Raw genomic sequence first — 15,641 nt, 5'->3', positions numbered from 1 at the left:
CAAGTTCTTCCGAAGCACGTGGGATGGCTGAATTTTATTATCAATATTGTTGTTGTTGTTATAGATATTATCACAAAATATAGGCTGTTCCCAGTAAAGTTACTTTTTGTAATTGGCTGATGGTGATTTCTGTGGCCCCTACGGTGTTGAGGTGCTCTTCAAGTTGTTTTGGAATTGCACCTAGGGTGCCAATTAGCACTGGGATTATTTTGGTTTTTTCTGCCACAGCCTTTCAATTTCAATATGTAGATCTTTGTGTATTGTATTTTCTATTTCTTTTTCTTCTATTCTGCTATCCCCTGGTATTGCTATGTCGATTATTTCGACTCGTTTTTCATTCTTCTCAACTACACTTATATCTGGTGTACTGTGTGGCAGATGTTTGTTTGTAGTCAAAAGTCCCATAATATTTTTGCATCTTCATTTTCTACAACTTTTTCAATTTTATGGTCCCACCAATTTTTGGCTGCAGGTAGCTTGTATTTTTTGCAGATGTTCCAGTGTATCATCCCTGCTACCTTGTCATGCCTTTCTTTGTAGTCAGTCTGTGCGATCTTTTCACAACAGCTGATTGGGTGGTCCATTGTTTGGGTGGCACTTGCTGTCTGTTGTTGATTTTTCTACTTTTGCTCTTATTGCATTTGTTCTTGGTGCCTGTTCTTGTGCAGCCAGTATTAAACCTTCTGTTTCTTTCTTCAAGTTGCCTGTCTTGAGCCACTGCCAGGTCTTGGTGATGTTTGATTTCCCAGTTATATTGTGCAAATATTGACCATGCAGTGGCTTATTTTTCCATTTTTCTGCCTCAGGCAAGCTGCCATCTCTCAGCCTCGTCTCCCAATCATCCTTGGGAATGATCATCCTTGCCTGTCTTTGCAGGGCAATCATAAGGATTACTAGATATTATGTGTCTTGGAATACTCTATACGTTGAAAATACTGGCAGGCATCCAAATGAATGCTGAGCTTGTGCAATCACATTGCACTAGGCAGATGCTCTAAGTCCGGAGCTTCTAGATTAGGGTTGTGTTGGTGTAAATATGCTTGTTGGACAAAGTGATGCCTCCTGCTGTGAAATCTCTTTCCCCGTCTGTGTGTGTGTTGCAGGGCACTTTTGCGCAAGAGCACAACATCCCTGCCACTTTATGCAGCGATGAGACTTTCTTGCATTAGCACAACTCTTTTGTTGCACAAGCATAGCATTGGTCTGGGTGCAGCTAGTATCTCCAGTGAAGCTTACTGGCAGACTATGAGCTAATCGGTGTCTCTTAATCTAACTTGCTCTTCGGGGAGTTATGAAGATAAGGGGGGCAAACCCCACGTATACTGCCTTGAACTCCTTGGTGGACGGGTGGATACAAATGTGGTAGTAATACTTTCAAGGCTTATTTCTCAGTTGCCTATATTTGCTAGGTGCTGTAACTAGAAATAACACAACCCCTGTCCTCACATTTTACAATCTAAGGAAGGGTTTCTTAACCGTGGGCCCCCAGATGTTGTTGGACTACAACTCCCATCATCCCTAGACATGGCCTTTGTGGCTGATGATGATGGGAGTTGTAGTCCAACGACATCTGGGGACCCATGGTTAAGAAACCCTGATCTAAGGAAAGACACAACATGTTGGAAAGGAAAGGAAAAGGGAGACGGGAAAAAAGGCAAATCCGTTGGAGGAAGCCAGGGTGAATTGCTGACAAAACAGGATCTTTCTCTTCCTCCTTCCCATAGGGCAGGGTTTCCCAACCTGTGGTCCTTCAGATGCTGTTGAACTACAACTCCCATCACCCTGAGCTATTTATTGTGGCTGGGAATGATGGGAGCTGTAGTCCATCAGCATCTGGAGTACCACAGGTTGGGATCCCCTACCACAGAGAGCAGCAGACTGCCGATGGAGTTTGAGAGGGGAAGGATGAGATGTTGGGTCAGTCAGGCCAATGGAAGTGGTCTTGCATACTTTCTCCCACTCCCTCTGCTAAGGCTGTGGAGTGGCTGATTTGATCTTCCATACATCCTTCTCTTCTGTACCTTTTGAAACTTAATTACCACCCAGACACGTGGTTGGCACAAAGGAAGCTGCTTTATACTGAGTCAGAGCATTGGTCCATCTAACTCAGTCATGTCTGGACTAGCAGGCAATCGCTCCTGATATTCAGGTGGGGCTTTTCGCAGCCAGACCCAACCTGGGCACCAAACCCAAGACCTTCTGCACACAAAGCATGAGCGCTATGGCCAGGGGCATAGCTATAATTGAACAAAAGGGTTCAAAGAACATGGGCCCCCAGCTCCTGAGGGCCCTCCATCCCCATCCCTCCCTATTTTCTTCATTGTCTCCCTCACTCTGGAGGGTCGCCCAAGAGAGGGATGAACATGGGCCCCCTCTTCCCTAGCTACGCCCCTGGCTATGGCTGAACCTATCCCATTACTTTTAAGTGCTAACTTATAACAAGTCCGACCTTGCGGCCTGAATATTTTATTCCTCTCTCCCTGTCGAATGAAGATCAGGTAAATCGGCGTTTATTTGAAGAGACCTTTCAAAACAGCAAATTTGTTCTTGGCATGTTGCGGAATCTTGTGATTGAGCCTGGGTTTTAATCCCTCTGTTGAGAATACTGGAACTTAATGTTTTTCTCCTCTGTTTCTTGTCTGTAGGTGATGCTCATATTGCTCAGGAGCATGCGGCTAAATGGTTGAATTGTTGAAACGATGCTCCTCTGTAACGTTCACATCACATGCACCTTCCAAGAATGCAGCGTTTTTTCAAGAGACTTGGCTTGAGAAGTGTACTTCTTTGTTCAAGCAATAAAACAGAATTCAAGGCTTGCTTCTTCTTCTTTTTTAAATAGTCTTTGCTCTGGAGCACTGTAGTCCTTTTTAATACAGTTGCACACATACCTTTAGTGAAGATTTCAAGGGTTCTTTTTGTCCAAAACTCGCAAGATGATCGACTTGAGTTTTCTCACAGAGGAGGAGCAAGAAGCGATCTTGAAGGTGCTCCAGCGGGATGCAGAGCTGAAGAGAGCTGAAGAAGAGAGGCTCAGGTAAGAGTTGGGGATTGTTCCTTACTGTGGGCAGCTCAAAGAAGTGGGGCTAGGTAGGAGTGCGTGGAACAGAGCTGGGCCAAGGGACAGGCAAGTGAGGCAGCCACTTGGGACGCAGCACACATAGGGGTGCAATGAATGACAATTTTAACTATTAAGTATTATACTTTGCAAAGCCACCTAATGGCGCAGGAGCTATGGTAAACTCCTCCTGTATGCTACCAAAGACAACCACAGGCCTCTGTGGTTGCCAGGAGTCAACACAGACTTGACGGCACACTTCATCTTCGTTATACTTTAGAAATATATGTATAAAATTCCTCCCTCTGTCACACATATTTTGTGAGACAAAATATGTTCCCAAAATGGTTTATGTAGAGAAATAAAAATAGATTCCTGTCCCCAAAGGGCTCACAATCTAAAAAGAAACATAAAGTAGACACCAACAGCCGCCACTGGAGGGATGCTGTGTTGGGACTAGATAGGGCCAGTTGCTCTACCCCTGCTCAGTAAAGAGAATCACCACTTTAAACAGGTACCTCTTTGCTTAGTTAGTATTGTCCTGGAGGGGTTGATGCTTCAAGTCACTGGAGTTAAAATGAAGGCCCAAACCCTTCCAGTGGATGGTATTTCATGGCTGTTTGGCTGTTTGTGATGTTAGGGAGGGAAGGTTTACCCAAATTATTACAACATAGGAAGCTGCTGAATACTGAGTGAGATCATAGGTCTTTCTAGCTCAGTATTGTCTACCCAAACTGGCAGTGGCTTCTCCAAGCCTGCAGGCAGGAATCTATCTCAACCCTATCCCTGAAGATGCCAGGAGGGAACTTGGAACCTTCTGTATGCAAGCAGGCAGATGGTCTTCCCTGAGTGGCCCCATCCCCTGAGGGGGAATATCTTACAGTGCTGCTCACATGTAGTCTCCCATTCAGATGTAACCAGGGCAGACCCTGCTTAGCTAAGAGGACAAGTCATGCTTGCTACCACAAGACCAGCTCTCCTCTCTACAAAAGGTGGATGGGCACAGCTGCAGTGCGGAACGAGAATTGCACCTGGCAATTCGCTAATGCTAGGGCATGAAGTGTATGCATGATCTGACTGCTTTTCAAGAAAGCTGTGAATATCTTGTTTATAGCAGGAAGGGAAGCAGGACCCTGGGCATGTTGTCTGAACTTGCTAACTTCCATTTCCTATATCCGCTCAAGAATCTCCACCCAAATTCAAAAATTGGTAAGAAGCTGGGTGGAGGATCTTGGGCGGAAGTTGGGAACTGGTTTGAGAAGTAAACTTGTGTACTTCGTGCTTTCATTGGGGATGTAATGTTCAAACTTTGCCAAGGGCAAACATGTGTCTTGTCCTGGCTCTGGTGCACAGATTAACCTGCTCAGCACTTGATCCTCCTTCTAGCTCTGTTGTATTTACAGCTGTGATTTTGAGCTGTGGACCTCCAGCCATAGTTTGCCTACAGCAGGGGTAGGCTACGTGTGGCTCTCCAGATGTTGCTGAACTACCATCTCCATCATCCCCAGCTGTAATAAATTGTAACTGTGGGTTCAGCAGCATCTGAAGAGCCACACGTGGCCTAATCCCGGTCTACAGCTCTCATCGTTCCCAGTTTCAGTGGCCAGTAGTCAGGGATGATCATAGCCATTGAGGCATATTTCCATAGCTTTAATAGCCATTCATCCAAGGTCAGGGTTACCTGTAATCTTCAATTGGCAGCACAGAGAATCCTGGCTGAAGTATAAAAACAAATTGGTTTACTTAATAGGTATGTAAGGTTTATATACCTTTAAGCGTAAGCTTTTTTTTAACAAAAAAAGATCAGATAAGTAGGGAAAGTTTATATTTAATATTTCTCGCATCTTAGAGTGAATTTTCTTGCAAAATTGTTGTGCTTTGCTACAAGTCCACCACATATGATAGAATGTCCCTGCATGATTCTTACGTTTCCAACAATCTCCAGAATAATTACTGTCCCATCTTTGCAATCTGCTCTTACATTTTTACACATAGTAGTCTTTCCAGAGATTCTAAGATGATATGACACAGTAGCCCTTGGATACATTCAGGTCACTCTGTGCATTCACTGAACATACATAAGGTAAGGGATGGCAGGGTTTGACCCTTGTATTCATGTGTTTGTTTGTTTGTTTAACGTATTTCTATACTGCCCAAAAACGTGCATCTCTGGGTGGTTTACAATTAAAATCACTTAAACATTAAATCAATCAATCAGTTACAATCACTTAAACGTTAAAACCATTAACACATATGGTTGACACATATGTGTTGACATATGGGCCAATGAGTGGCAGAGGGCCTGACACATGTTCTCATGCCCCTCCGGTCTATATTCATTGACTATGCAGAGAAACTATCTGAATGTGTGAAAATTATGACAAGAATTATGGTAAGAGTGTATGCCTTTGTCCCGCTGTTGTTTTGGGAGAAATGCTACAAAACTTGTGGGATGAGTCTGTGGACTGCAAGCAACACTGAACATTCCATAACCCTTTGGAAAAACCGTCGCCAGCCTGTTCTTTGGCTACTTGTGGCTTTTTGAGGTGTTAGCACAAGTGACTCGATTGCTTGGGCTTCTTTTCTGGATCACAAGTGCCCACATTCCAGTTCTGGGGCTTTTCTGCATGATGAGTCACAGCATGCCCAACCACATCTTAGTCTTGGCATAATAGTCCCACAGGCCCTTCTTAATGATAGTGGCTCACATCCTTTCCATGCAATTGGTTGGTTTTTGTTTGCTAAAACATGGAAGATGTGTCGATTCAGCTTGCAGGCCTCAAATACTAATTTCTTTGTAAAACAAAAAAACCCCTTTGTAAACAAAAACCTTTGTAAAACAAAAAAAAACCCTTCCCCAAAAAGGAGTCTTCTAGCTCTTAGACTAACATTTATTTTGACATAAGCTTTAAATTAGTCCTTCAATTTAGGGTTATTGTTTTTAGGTTTGTTATCTTTTTGTACAATAGACTGCTACTCTGTGGTTCTAAGTAATTGCAGTGTAGGAATCCCTAACAGAAATACATGATAAAAATAATCTGGCGCCTTGCGATTTCAGCCACTGGCACCATGTAGTCTGTAAGAGCCCAGCATTGTGGTTGGGTTCCCATTGGGAAAGGCCCCTCCTGTGGTCTTCTGGCTGTTCCTTTCTGACAGAAAACTTTTAGAATAGCAAGTCATGCTTTCCTCCTAGAAAATAAAATAAAAGCCTGGCTTTTCTTTTGTTTGCTTGATCACCAAGAAGGAGGATGAGATGACTGACAGCATCGCTTGCAACCAGCATCTCTGAGCCACACCCTTAACACTTGCCCCAGCATGGTAGAGTCCTTCAGCCCTTCTGATAAGAACAACCAATACTGAAGCTGCCTGTAAAGGAAACCCGCACTGGAGTTTAGGTAGTTTCAATCACACATCCCTACTCCAGTGTGGGTCCGGTAGTCACTGCCACCATTTTCTGCTTCCAGAGAGAACTCAGGTCTGGTTCTGAGCCAGTTTTTGGTGGGTCCCCTCTGTCTTTGCAGAGCAGGAGCTGGGCTTGATTCACCCCTTTCAGGTAAAGGGTGAATTCGGCTGTCCTGCCAGCTCTTTGATCTTGGGGAGCGATACCAACTACCCACAGGGCCTTACCTTGCTCCTTTGTAATGCCAGGTCAGGGCAGAACAAGTAAAACATCATCCATGATTTGATTCTGGATGAAGGGGCTGACCTGGTATGTATTACAGAGACTTGGTTGAGGGAGGCTGGCGGCCCAGTCTGATCCCAGCTTCTCCCTCTAGGGTACTCGAGGAGCAGGTGAAGGGGATTTGGATGGGGATGTGGAATGGCTGTGGTCTATAATATCTCCCTTACCAGGATCCCTGTCAAAGTGTCAGACCATACTAAATGTATGTACTTAAGTTTGGGGACCAGGGATAGACTGGGACTTCTTTTGATGTAGCAATCACCGCGCTTCCCAACGGAGTCCCTACTGAACTCACAGACTTGGTCTCAGGTTTGGTGTTGGAGTCCCCCAAGCTTTTTGGGACTTCAGTCTTCACTTTGGGACCAATTTGTCCAGGGCAGCTCAGGGTTTTATAGTGGCCATGATAACCATGGGCCTATCCCAAGTGGTCTCAGGATCAACGCACAGTGCTGGTCTTCCACTCTGATCTTGCTGGTCTTTCACTCTGATCAGGGTGGTGTTCCATGGCTGGGGACTCCTGTGACTTCCCTATTGTCATGGACAGACCACCATCTGGTTAAGGTTGGATTCATGACCATGTCCCACCTTTGCAGGGGTGAGGGGCCTATTAGGATGGTCAGCCCGAGAAGGTTATTGGATCCAGTAGGATTCCAAAAAAGCCTTAGAGGGATTTAGTGTTGGCTCTATCAGTGTTGGCTCTATTCATGCCGTCATGGATAACTGGAACAGCAGACTCACCAGGGCAGTAAACATGATCGCTCCTAAGCATCCTCTCTGACTCACTTCGAAATTGTCCCCTTGGTATACGGAGGCAAAGAAGGGGGCAAAGAAGCAGTTCTCCCCATCTCTGAATGGGCTGAAACATCAAGGTAGACGACTGGAGCGTAAGTGGAGAAAGACTCGGCTCAAATCTGACAGATTACAACTTGGAGCACATTTGAAGATCTATGTTCAAGCAATAAGTGCAGCAAAGAAACAATTCTTTTCTGCCTGTATTGTGTCCTCAACTTCACGTCCGGCAGAGTTGTCCAGGGTTGTGAGAGGGCTAGTATGTGTCCCTCCTCCCCTGAATCTATATTTGGAACCATCAGTTACCCGCTGTGACATTTTTAATGAGCTTTTTATGGACTAAATCTCTTATATTCAGGCCGACTTAGACTCAGACTCCACAATTACTGTAGTGTCTGATGAGGAGGTGTCCAGCGACTCCTCTTATGTGGTAAGGCTGGATCAGTTCCAGTTTGTGACTCGTGAGGATGTGGACAAGCTGCTTGCAGCCGTGTGACCTACCACCTGTTCTTATGAACCTTGTCCAACGTGGTTTATACCATCTGGCAGGGGGGTTGTTGTAGAAGGCCTGGTAGAGATTACCTCCCTTCTCTGAGGGGAGGGCAGGATGCCTCCTTGTCTCAAGGAGGCAATTATTAGACCTCTTCTAAAGAAGCCTGTGTTGAATCCCTCAGAGTTAAACTATAGGCCTATCTCCAACCTTTTGTGGCTGGGTAAGGTGATTTGAGAGGGTGGTGACCTCCCAGCTCCAGGTAGTCTTGGAGGAAACTGATGATCTAAACCCATTTCAGACTGGCTTTCGGGCAGGCTATGGGGTGGAGACTGCCTTGGTTGGCCTGATGAATGATCTCCAATTGGGAATTGACAGAGGAAGTGTGACCCTGTTGGTCCTTTTGGATCTCTCAGCAGCTTTCAATACTATCAACCTTCTGGAACGTCTCACGGGATTTTGGGTGGCAGGCACTGCTTTGCAGTGGTTCCACTCCTAACTCACAGGGAGATTCCAGATGGTGTCTCTTGGAGACTGTTCTTCACAATCTGACATTTCGTATGTTGTGCCTCAGGGCTCCATATTGTCTCCGATGTTGTTTAACATCTACATGAAACCGCTGGGAGAGATGATCGGGATTTGGTGCAGGGTGCTATTGGTATGCTGATGACACCCAAATCTACTTCTCCATGTCAACATCATTGGGAGAATGCATAACCACCCTAAATGCCTGCCTGGAGATAGTAATGGGCTGGATGAGGAATAACAAACTGAGGCTGAATCCAGATAAGACGGAGGTACTTATTGTGTGAGGTCAGAACTCGGGGGATGAGTCTGAAGGGCTTGTTCTGGATGGGGTCACACTTCCCTAGAAGGAACAGGTACGCTGTCTGGGGGTGCTTCTGTATCCTAATCTCTGTATCCTAATTTGGTTCCCCAGGTTGAGGTGGTGGCCAGAGGTGCCTTCTATCAGCTTTGGCTGATACTCCAACTGTTTCTCTTTCTTGAGATAAATGACCTCAAAATAGTGGTAGATATGCTGGTAACCTACAGGCTTGACTACTACAATGTGCTCTAAGTGTGGCTGTCTTTGTATGTAGTCCGAAAACTGCAGTTGGTACAGAATGTGGAGCCAGGTTGGTCTCTGGTCATCTCAGAGAGACCATATTATCCCTATATTGAAAGAGCTACACTGGCTGCTGATAGGTTTCCGGGCAAAATACAAGGTGTTGGCTACAACCTATAAAGTCCTAAACAGCTTAAGCTCCAGCTTAGGTATTTAAGAGAACGTCTTCTTCACCATGATTCCCACTGCCCATTAAGATCATCTGGAGAGGTTCATCTACAGTTGCCACCAGTTCGTCTAGTGGCTACTCGAGAATGGGCTTTTTCTGTTGTTGCCCCGAGGCTTTGGAATGCACTCCCTATTGAAATAAGAGCTTCCCCATCTCTGACAACTTAAATAAAGTCAATCAAGACACATCTGTTCACCCACGCTTTTAATTAGATTTACAGTTTTAATATTTTTAACTGGTGTAAAGTTTTTTAAATTTTGTTTTGTTTGTGGTTTTATTGTGAATCTCCCAAAGACGTAAGTTTTGGGCAGTATAGAAGTTGTTGGTTAAATAAAATAAATAAAGTTTCCCAATTAAGTAGCTCAGCCAAGCAGAGCTCATGGGGAGCAACACCTCTGGAGTCTCTAGGCACGCACACGCAAGAGGCAGGATTGTTCTCTCTAAAAGATTACTTTATTCATCCTACAGGAACTACGGTGGGTAGCGTAGTAGGCATTAGTGAAATAAAGCAAAAGTCATTTCTAGCTCCTTACACATTCTGCAGTCTAAACAAAGCACGTTACATATCTGGATGATGAGTGGTCCAGTGAATAGATGGAAAGTGGCTGAACAAAGGCCCATTCCATCACACTGCCCAATCAGTTGTGCCTAGGAGCAGGGCTCGGATGCTTGTCCCTGCCCCGAGGTAGACCAAACCACCCCAAAGTGGACCAAACCATATTGTCTGGAAAGAGAGCTTGTCTCTGGCTTTGGGGCTACCTGTTCCATTCTTCATTTCTCAGATTCCCATTGGCTCCGAGACGGAGCTGCAGTCTTTCTTGTGACAGCCAGCAGGGGAAGAAAGTGACAAATCTTGAAAGCCTTTGAATAGGATTTCATGGGGAGGGGAGCTGGTCTTGAGCTATCAAGCATGAATTGTCCCCCTTGCTAGGCAAGGTCTGCCCTGCTTTGCATTTGGATGGGTGACTACATGTGAGTACTTTCTGCTGTAAGATATTTCCATAGGGGATGGGACTGTAGCTCAGTGGAACAGCACATGCTTCCCCTGCAGAAAGACCCAGGCCCACTCCCTGGCACCTCCAGGTAAGTCTGGAAGAGACTCCTGCCTGAAACCGTGGAGAGCAGCTGTCAGTCACTGTAGACCAGGCCTGCTCAACTTGTGCCCTCCAGCAGTTTTTGGACTACAACTCCCATAATCCCAGCCACAGTGGCCAATAGCCAGGGATTATGGGAGTTGTAGGCCAACATGTACAGGAGGGCCGAAGTTGTGCAGCCCTGCTGTAGACAAACGCTGAGCTTGATGAACCAGTGGTCTGACTTGGTATAAGGCAGACCACTCCTGTGTTCCATGTTCATCTCAAATGTGAAACTCCTGTTCAGAGGTTTGGAAGCTTATGCCCAGGGCATAAGCTGAAGGTACATGATGTACCCACTTTGCGGAAGCAAAGCAGGGCTGGGTCTGGTCAGTGCTTGTATGGAAGACAGCCTGGAAATCCCATATATTCTGCCTTGAAGTTGCATGATGGGAGAAAGGCAGGATGTAAAGGTAACAGAATATATAAGCAGGTTGCAAGGTACTTTTGTGACCAAGGGGTTGGAAAGGCTTCCTGAAATCTTGAAGGACTACTTAGAATTGGATATGAATTTCCAAAATCTAGTGCGCTCTCTCTCTCACTAAGGATGCGCACGAACCGGTTCGGCACTCCTTTTCTGGAGTGCCAAACCATTTCAAAAGTCTGATGTTGCAGCCAGTTTGGAGGTGGGGGGTTCCTTTAAGGGGCAGGGAGGGTGCCCTTACCTGCCCTGCTGCTCCCCGCTGTGCGCATGCATGTCGGCCACTTCCAGTATGACGTTGACCGGGGCTGTAGGGAGCCATGCTGCAGCCCTGCACAAATCCTTCTGGGGAGAGCGGCCTCCTTGCCCCTTAAAGGGCCCCCCCACCTCCCGAGAGTGCACAAACTAGTTAGTGCACATCCCTATCCCTCACACCAGGCCTGCACAACATAAGGCCCAGGGGCCAGATCCGGCCTAAGGGGACTTTTTTGCTGGCCTGCGGGAAGGAAAGTCCTGCAGCAACAGCAGGAGCCATGAAAAGCTCTTGGCTTGCCCTGTGACCAGCAGCAGCAGCAGCTCAGTGCATTTGTCCTTTTTGAGACCAGATGTTCCATACACACTTGGCTAGTTCCACCCCAGGCCAGAGCCCACGAGCACCATCCCTCACCCCTCTTTCCCCTTGCCTTTCCCTCATTCCATCCCTCTGCCCCCTTGCTTTTATTAATGTTTAAAATAATTTTAGTGTAATAATGTGCTGGAAATTGGCCTCAGCCCTGACACACCAAGTCATGGTTGGTTCCAGCCCACCAGGACGTTTGCATTGTGTGCCACTGCCTTACCCGGACAATCATTGCCTCTGTTTGATATACCTTTGTACTTTGTGCTCATGTCCATTACCTACAGGCATCTGGGCAATGCATTATGCTCACTAGAACAGCCAACCTTTTGCCCCGTTGATATGGAGAGTTGGACGGCATCCTAGTGCTGATTTGGCCATTGTGCTCCTCCTTGGAGAACACATTTTTTTTGTGTTCAAAAACATGCCTACTGCCAGCTAGCCAAGCAATGTGGTGGGTAACTAGAATGTAACATTGCAAGATATCAGTGCAGTTAAACTAAAACATGAAAACTATAGTAACAGAAAAAGAAAGCAGCAGATCAGTTTGCTGATTGCTGGCGTTCTCAGGTTGTAGCTTCTGTACTAAAAACCTAAGAAGAATTGTAGAACTTCTAAGAGAAGTTCTGTAGGATTTTGTTCACGGTCAGGTCTACCAAATCACTTGGATGGAATGGATGGAATATTCCTGGATTGTCAAGGTCCAATTTGCTTGTATTTCTGTATTTTGTGGGCAACTCAAGGGTTACCTGAGTCTACGCCTTTCTCTACAAGATTCCCATCGCTCATTGAGAATCATCACGAGGGATCTGTTTTCAGGTGCCACCGGTTTTATCTGTGGCGACCCGGGATCGGGCCTTCTCATTTGTCACCCCTGGGTTGTGTTACGTGCTCCCCGTGGATATAAGAGGACTGTCTTCCTTGGAAGCCTTCAGGAGAATCTTTAAGACTCATCCTTTAAGCCTGGCTTTTAACGATATCTCATTTTAATGCTCTCTCTTTTTAAATGTAATTTTAATCATTATATATCTCTGATTTTAATGTAAACTGCCTTGAGCTACCTGTAGGAAGGGCAGTATATAAATATCTCTCTCTCTCTCTCTCTCTCTCTCTCTCTCAATAAAATCATGGTTCCATTCTGTTCCCATACCTTCCGACTGGTCATGGTTCTGCTCCAACACTTCTTTTGCCAACTAATATCCCAAGAGCTTTCCAAAAATTTGAGCTAGACGTTGCTGCGTTTTGTATAGTTGTGATTGGGGGTGGTGGTGGTAATATCATGCTGTGGTTCTTAGCAAAAATTCAGATTCTGATCTTCCTAAACATGGACAAACAAGAGATTGAAATTGCTTTTGGGCATGGTGAATTGTTCTAAGGCAGAGGTTCTCAACTTTGAGTCCCCTGGATGTTGGACTACAACTCGCATCATCCACAGTGGCCAAGGACGATGCCTTGGCTTAAATAGTTTCCCAAAATACTTTGTAACCAAAATACTTCCAGTTTTTCAGTTCATATGCAATGGGAAACTGTGGCTTAGAAGTGGAAGCTTTGACTTTTCTTCTCCTCTGACATGCCTCTTCACAAGAATGTAAATCATGGTTTATTTTGGGGGTCAGCAACCTGTGGTACGCGTGCCAAAAGTGGCAATATAATTCTTTTGCTTGACACTCACAGATTTTCGGGAATCCTCCCCAGACCCGCGGAGTGTGCAACAGACAGTGATGTGCTCTGCCTGGCTAGCATAGTCACAATGAGGGCAACCTATGGCACAGGTCTTCCCAGGCCCACTACCAATCAGCTGGGGGGTGGGGAAGGCTTCACTGTAGGCTTTGCTCATTGTGGCTCCACTGGCTAGCCACAGCGAATTGCTCCCTGGCATTGTTCTGTCTGGAAGGATTCCAGACTGTGTACAAGTCCACCACCATTTAGCTGGTGGGTGTGGGTGATGCCTACCACCAACTAACTAAAAAACAAATCAAATAAACTACAGGGCAAAAGCCTGGCAAAAAAGAAAAGTCTTCAATAGAGATTTGAAGATCAGTAAAGAAGGGGCTAAATGGATCTGAACAGTAAGAGAGTTCCAAAGAAGTGGGGCAGCAACCGAAAAAGCCCTTTGGCGGGTCCTAGAGCCCCGAACCTCTCAGAAATAAGGGACCGACAAAAGGGCCATCTGAGATGATCTAACACAGGGGTGGGAAACCTTGGCCCTCCAGCTGTTTTTGAACTACAACTCCCATCATCCCCAGGTTAGGGATGATGGAAGTTGTAGTTCAACAACAGCTGGAGGGCCAAGGTTCCCCACCCCGATCTAACAGGATGGGATGTAACTGGGTGGAAGAGGCAGGTCTGTAGGTAGACCGGCGCCAAGCCCTGCAAGGCTTTGAAGGTCAGAACCAGGACCTTAAATTTGGAAGTGAATGGGCAACCAGTGCAGCGACCTCAGGAGAGGTGTTACCCTGTCAAATTTTCTGGCACCCATGAGTAGGTGAGCCACTGCATTCTGGACCCGTTGTAGCTTTCTGATCGTCTTCAAAGGTAACCCTAGATAGAGTGGTGGTGTTCTTTCTACGGTTTTAGTGTTTAAAAAAATCTGCCTCCCCACCCTGCCGGTGTTTATCCATCTTGCTTTTTGATTGCTTTGGGATTGTGTTGCTTTGGTCTCTCCGCCTGAAAACGTAGACTGCATTGCTTCCCCAGTAAGTGACCTCTCTTGCTAAACAAGTAACCTCTCTTATTAAGGCAGCCTGACCAATGGCAAGGCCATTGGGTAACCATGTGCTTTGCCCCAGGCACTACTGTGCACTCTCTTTACTTTGTGTGTGTGTGTGTGTGTGTGATGGCTTACTTAATTGGATTGAGTCACGGACATATCAGAAGGCCAAATGAGGAGTCGTCTCTCTTTTTCTCTGGCTTATGAGAAGCTGAGAGATGGGTCAGGTGGCTTGCTGAGAGGAGCAGCCAAAGGGGGAGCTCACTGTTCCCAGGCCCAAGAATTAGTTACAGAGGATTCCTGTGGTCTTCAGATGATTTAGCATGCGAGTCAGGAGATCTCAGTTCTGTTCCTTGTTAACTCTGCTCTTGACACACATACCAGGGATTCCTTGCTATCCACGTCTGCAGAAGCAGGCCTAATGTCTTGCCATCTCACTTGTCAATAGTCAAGACTGCAAAATGAGCAGGGATAGCAGGCGTGTATTTGTGCATACTTCGAGCAACCCCGCCACCCCCACCCCCACCCCCCTGCCACAAGAATAGTGATAGACTGGCATTATGAGACTTGCATCTGGCAAAGCTTCAGTTGCCCATTGGACATGGCAGCAGAGCCTTTGGATGGCCCCATAATCCCAAAAGCTTACAAAGCAAAGCTTTGTAAGTGAAGGCAGATCATTTGTTCATCTGAGACCTTTTCTTTGATAAGAGATGGTGCACCTGAGTGTCTGTGTGAGCCCTGAGTTACTTGACCCACCGCATATTATGTCAGGATATGCCAATTTTTCTTTGGATCTAGAAGCCAGCCCCAATAGCAGTCAGACAATGGACGCTTGACAAAATTACTGGATGTACAAACGTAGAGTTCTCTGCACTTGTTCTACAGTAATTTCTCCCCTAATATTGTTTTTATATTTATTTATTTGGCATGTTTCTATATCGCCCCATCTGCAAATCTCTTGACAGTTTACAGTCTAAAACACAATCAAAACATGCACACAATTAAAACAATTTAAAATATAGATTGAAAATTCTAAAACTTTAAACTTTAAAACTAGAAATTAAAGGCCTGATTAAACAGGTGTGCGTTCAGATATTTCCTAAAAACATCTAGAGAAGAGGAGGTTCTAATTTTGTTAGAAAGCACATTCCAAAGTCCTAGGGCAACTCTAGAAAAGGCCTGGTTTTCAGTCTCCACCAGTCACGCCTGTGGTAACTTCACCTCCCTGGATGATCTTAATAGGCAATTCATGATGAGGAAGGCATTCTCTTAAATATCTTGGACCCAAGCCATTGATATTAACCATGGGAACTTTAAGAGAGCCCTTGATGTAATTCTCAAGAGCTGGAATAACCAAGGATTTGTGCTGCTTGAGCTACATCCTTGGGCGGCGGGGGGGGGGGGGGGGGAGGTACTTGTAAAGTGATGTGGTTCACCATGAGCCTACATG

At 45.7% G+C, this 15,641-nt stretch overlaps 1 protein-coding gene across 10 annotated transcripts in view; it reads left to right on the top strand.

The window, feature by feature from the left end:
* Positions 1–15,641, top strand: part of SYTL2 (synaptotagmin like 2) — a 126,660-nt gene that overhangs the window by 52,732 nt on the left and 58,287 nt on the right. For all 10 annotated transcript variants that reach the window (XM_053304267.1, XM_053304268.1, XM_053304269.1 and 7 more), the window contains one exon: positions 2,646–3,034. In XM_053304267.1, coding sequence (XP_053160242.1) covers positions 2,934–3,034 — 101 coding nt within the window. In that variant the 5' untranslated portion in view covers positions 2,646–2,933. The remainder of the gene's footprint in view (positions 1–2,645; positions 3,035–15,641) is intronic.

This window comes from Hemicordylus capensis, chromosome 3, assembly GCF_027244095.1.
Source record: "Hemicordylus capensis ecotype Gifberg chromosome 3, rHemCap1.1.pri, whole genome shotgun sequence".
Classification (NCBI taxonomy): domain Eukaryota; kingdom Metazoa; phylum Chordata; class Lepidosauria; order Squamata; family Cordylidae; genus Hemicordylus; species Hemicordylus capensis.
Note: the sequence above shows the minus strand (reverse complement) of the source record. Positions and strands in the feature narration are given on the sequence as shown.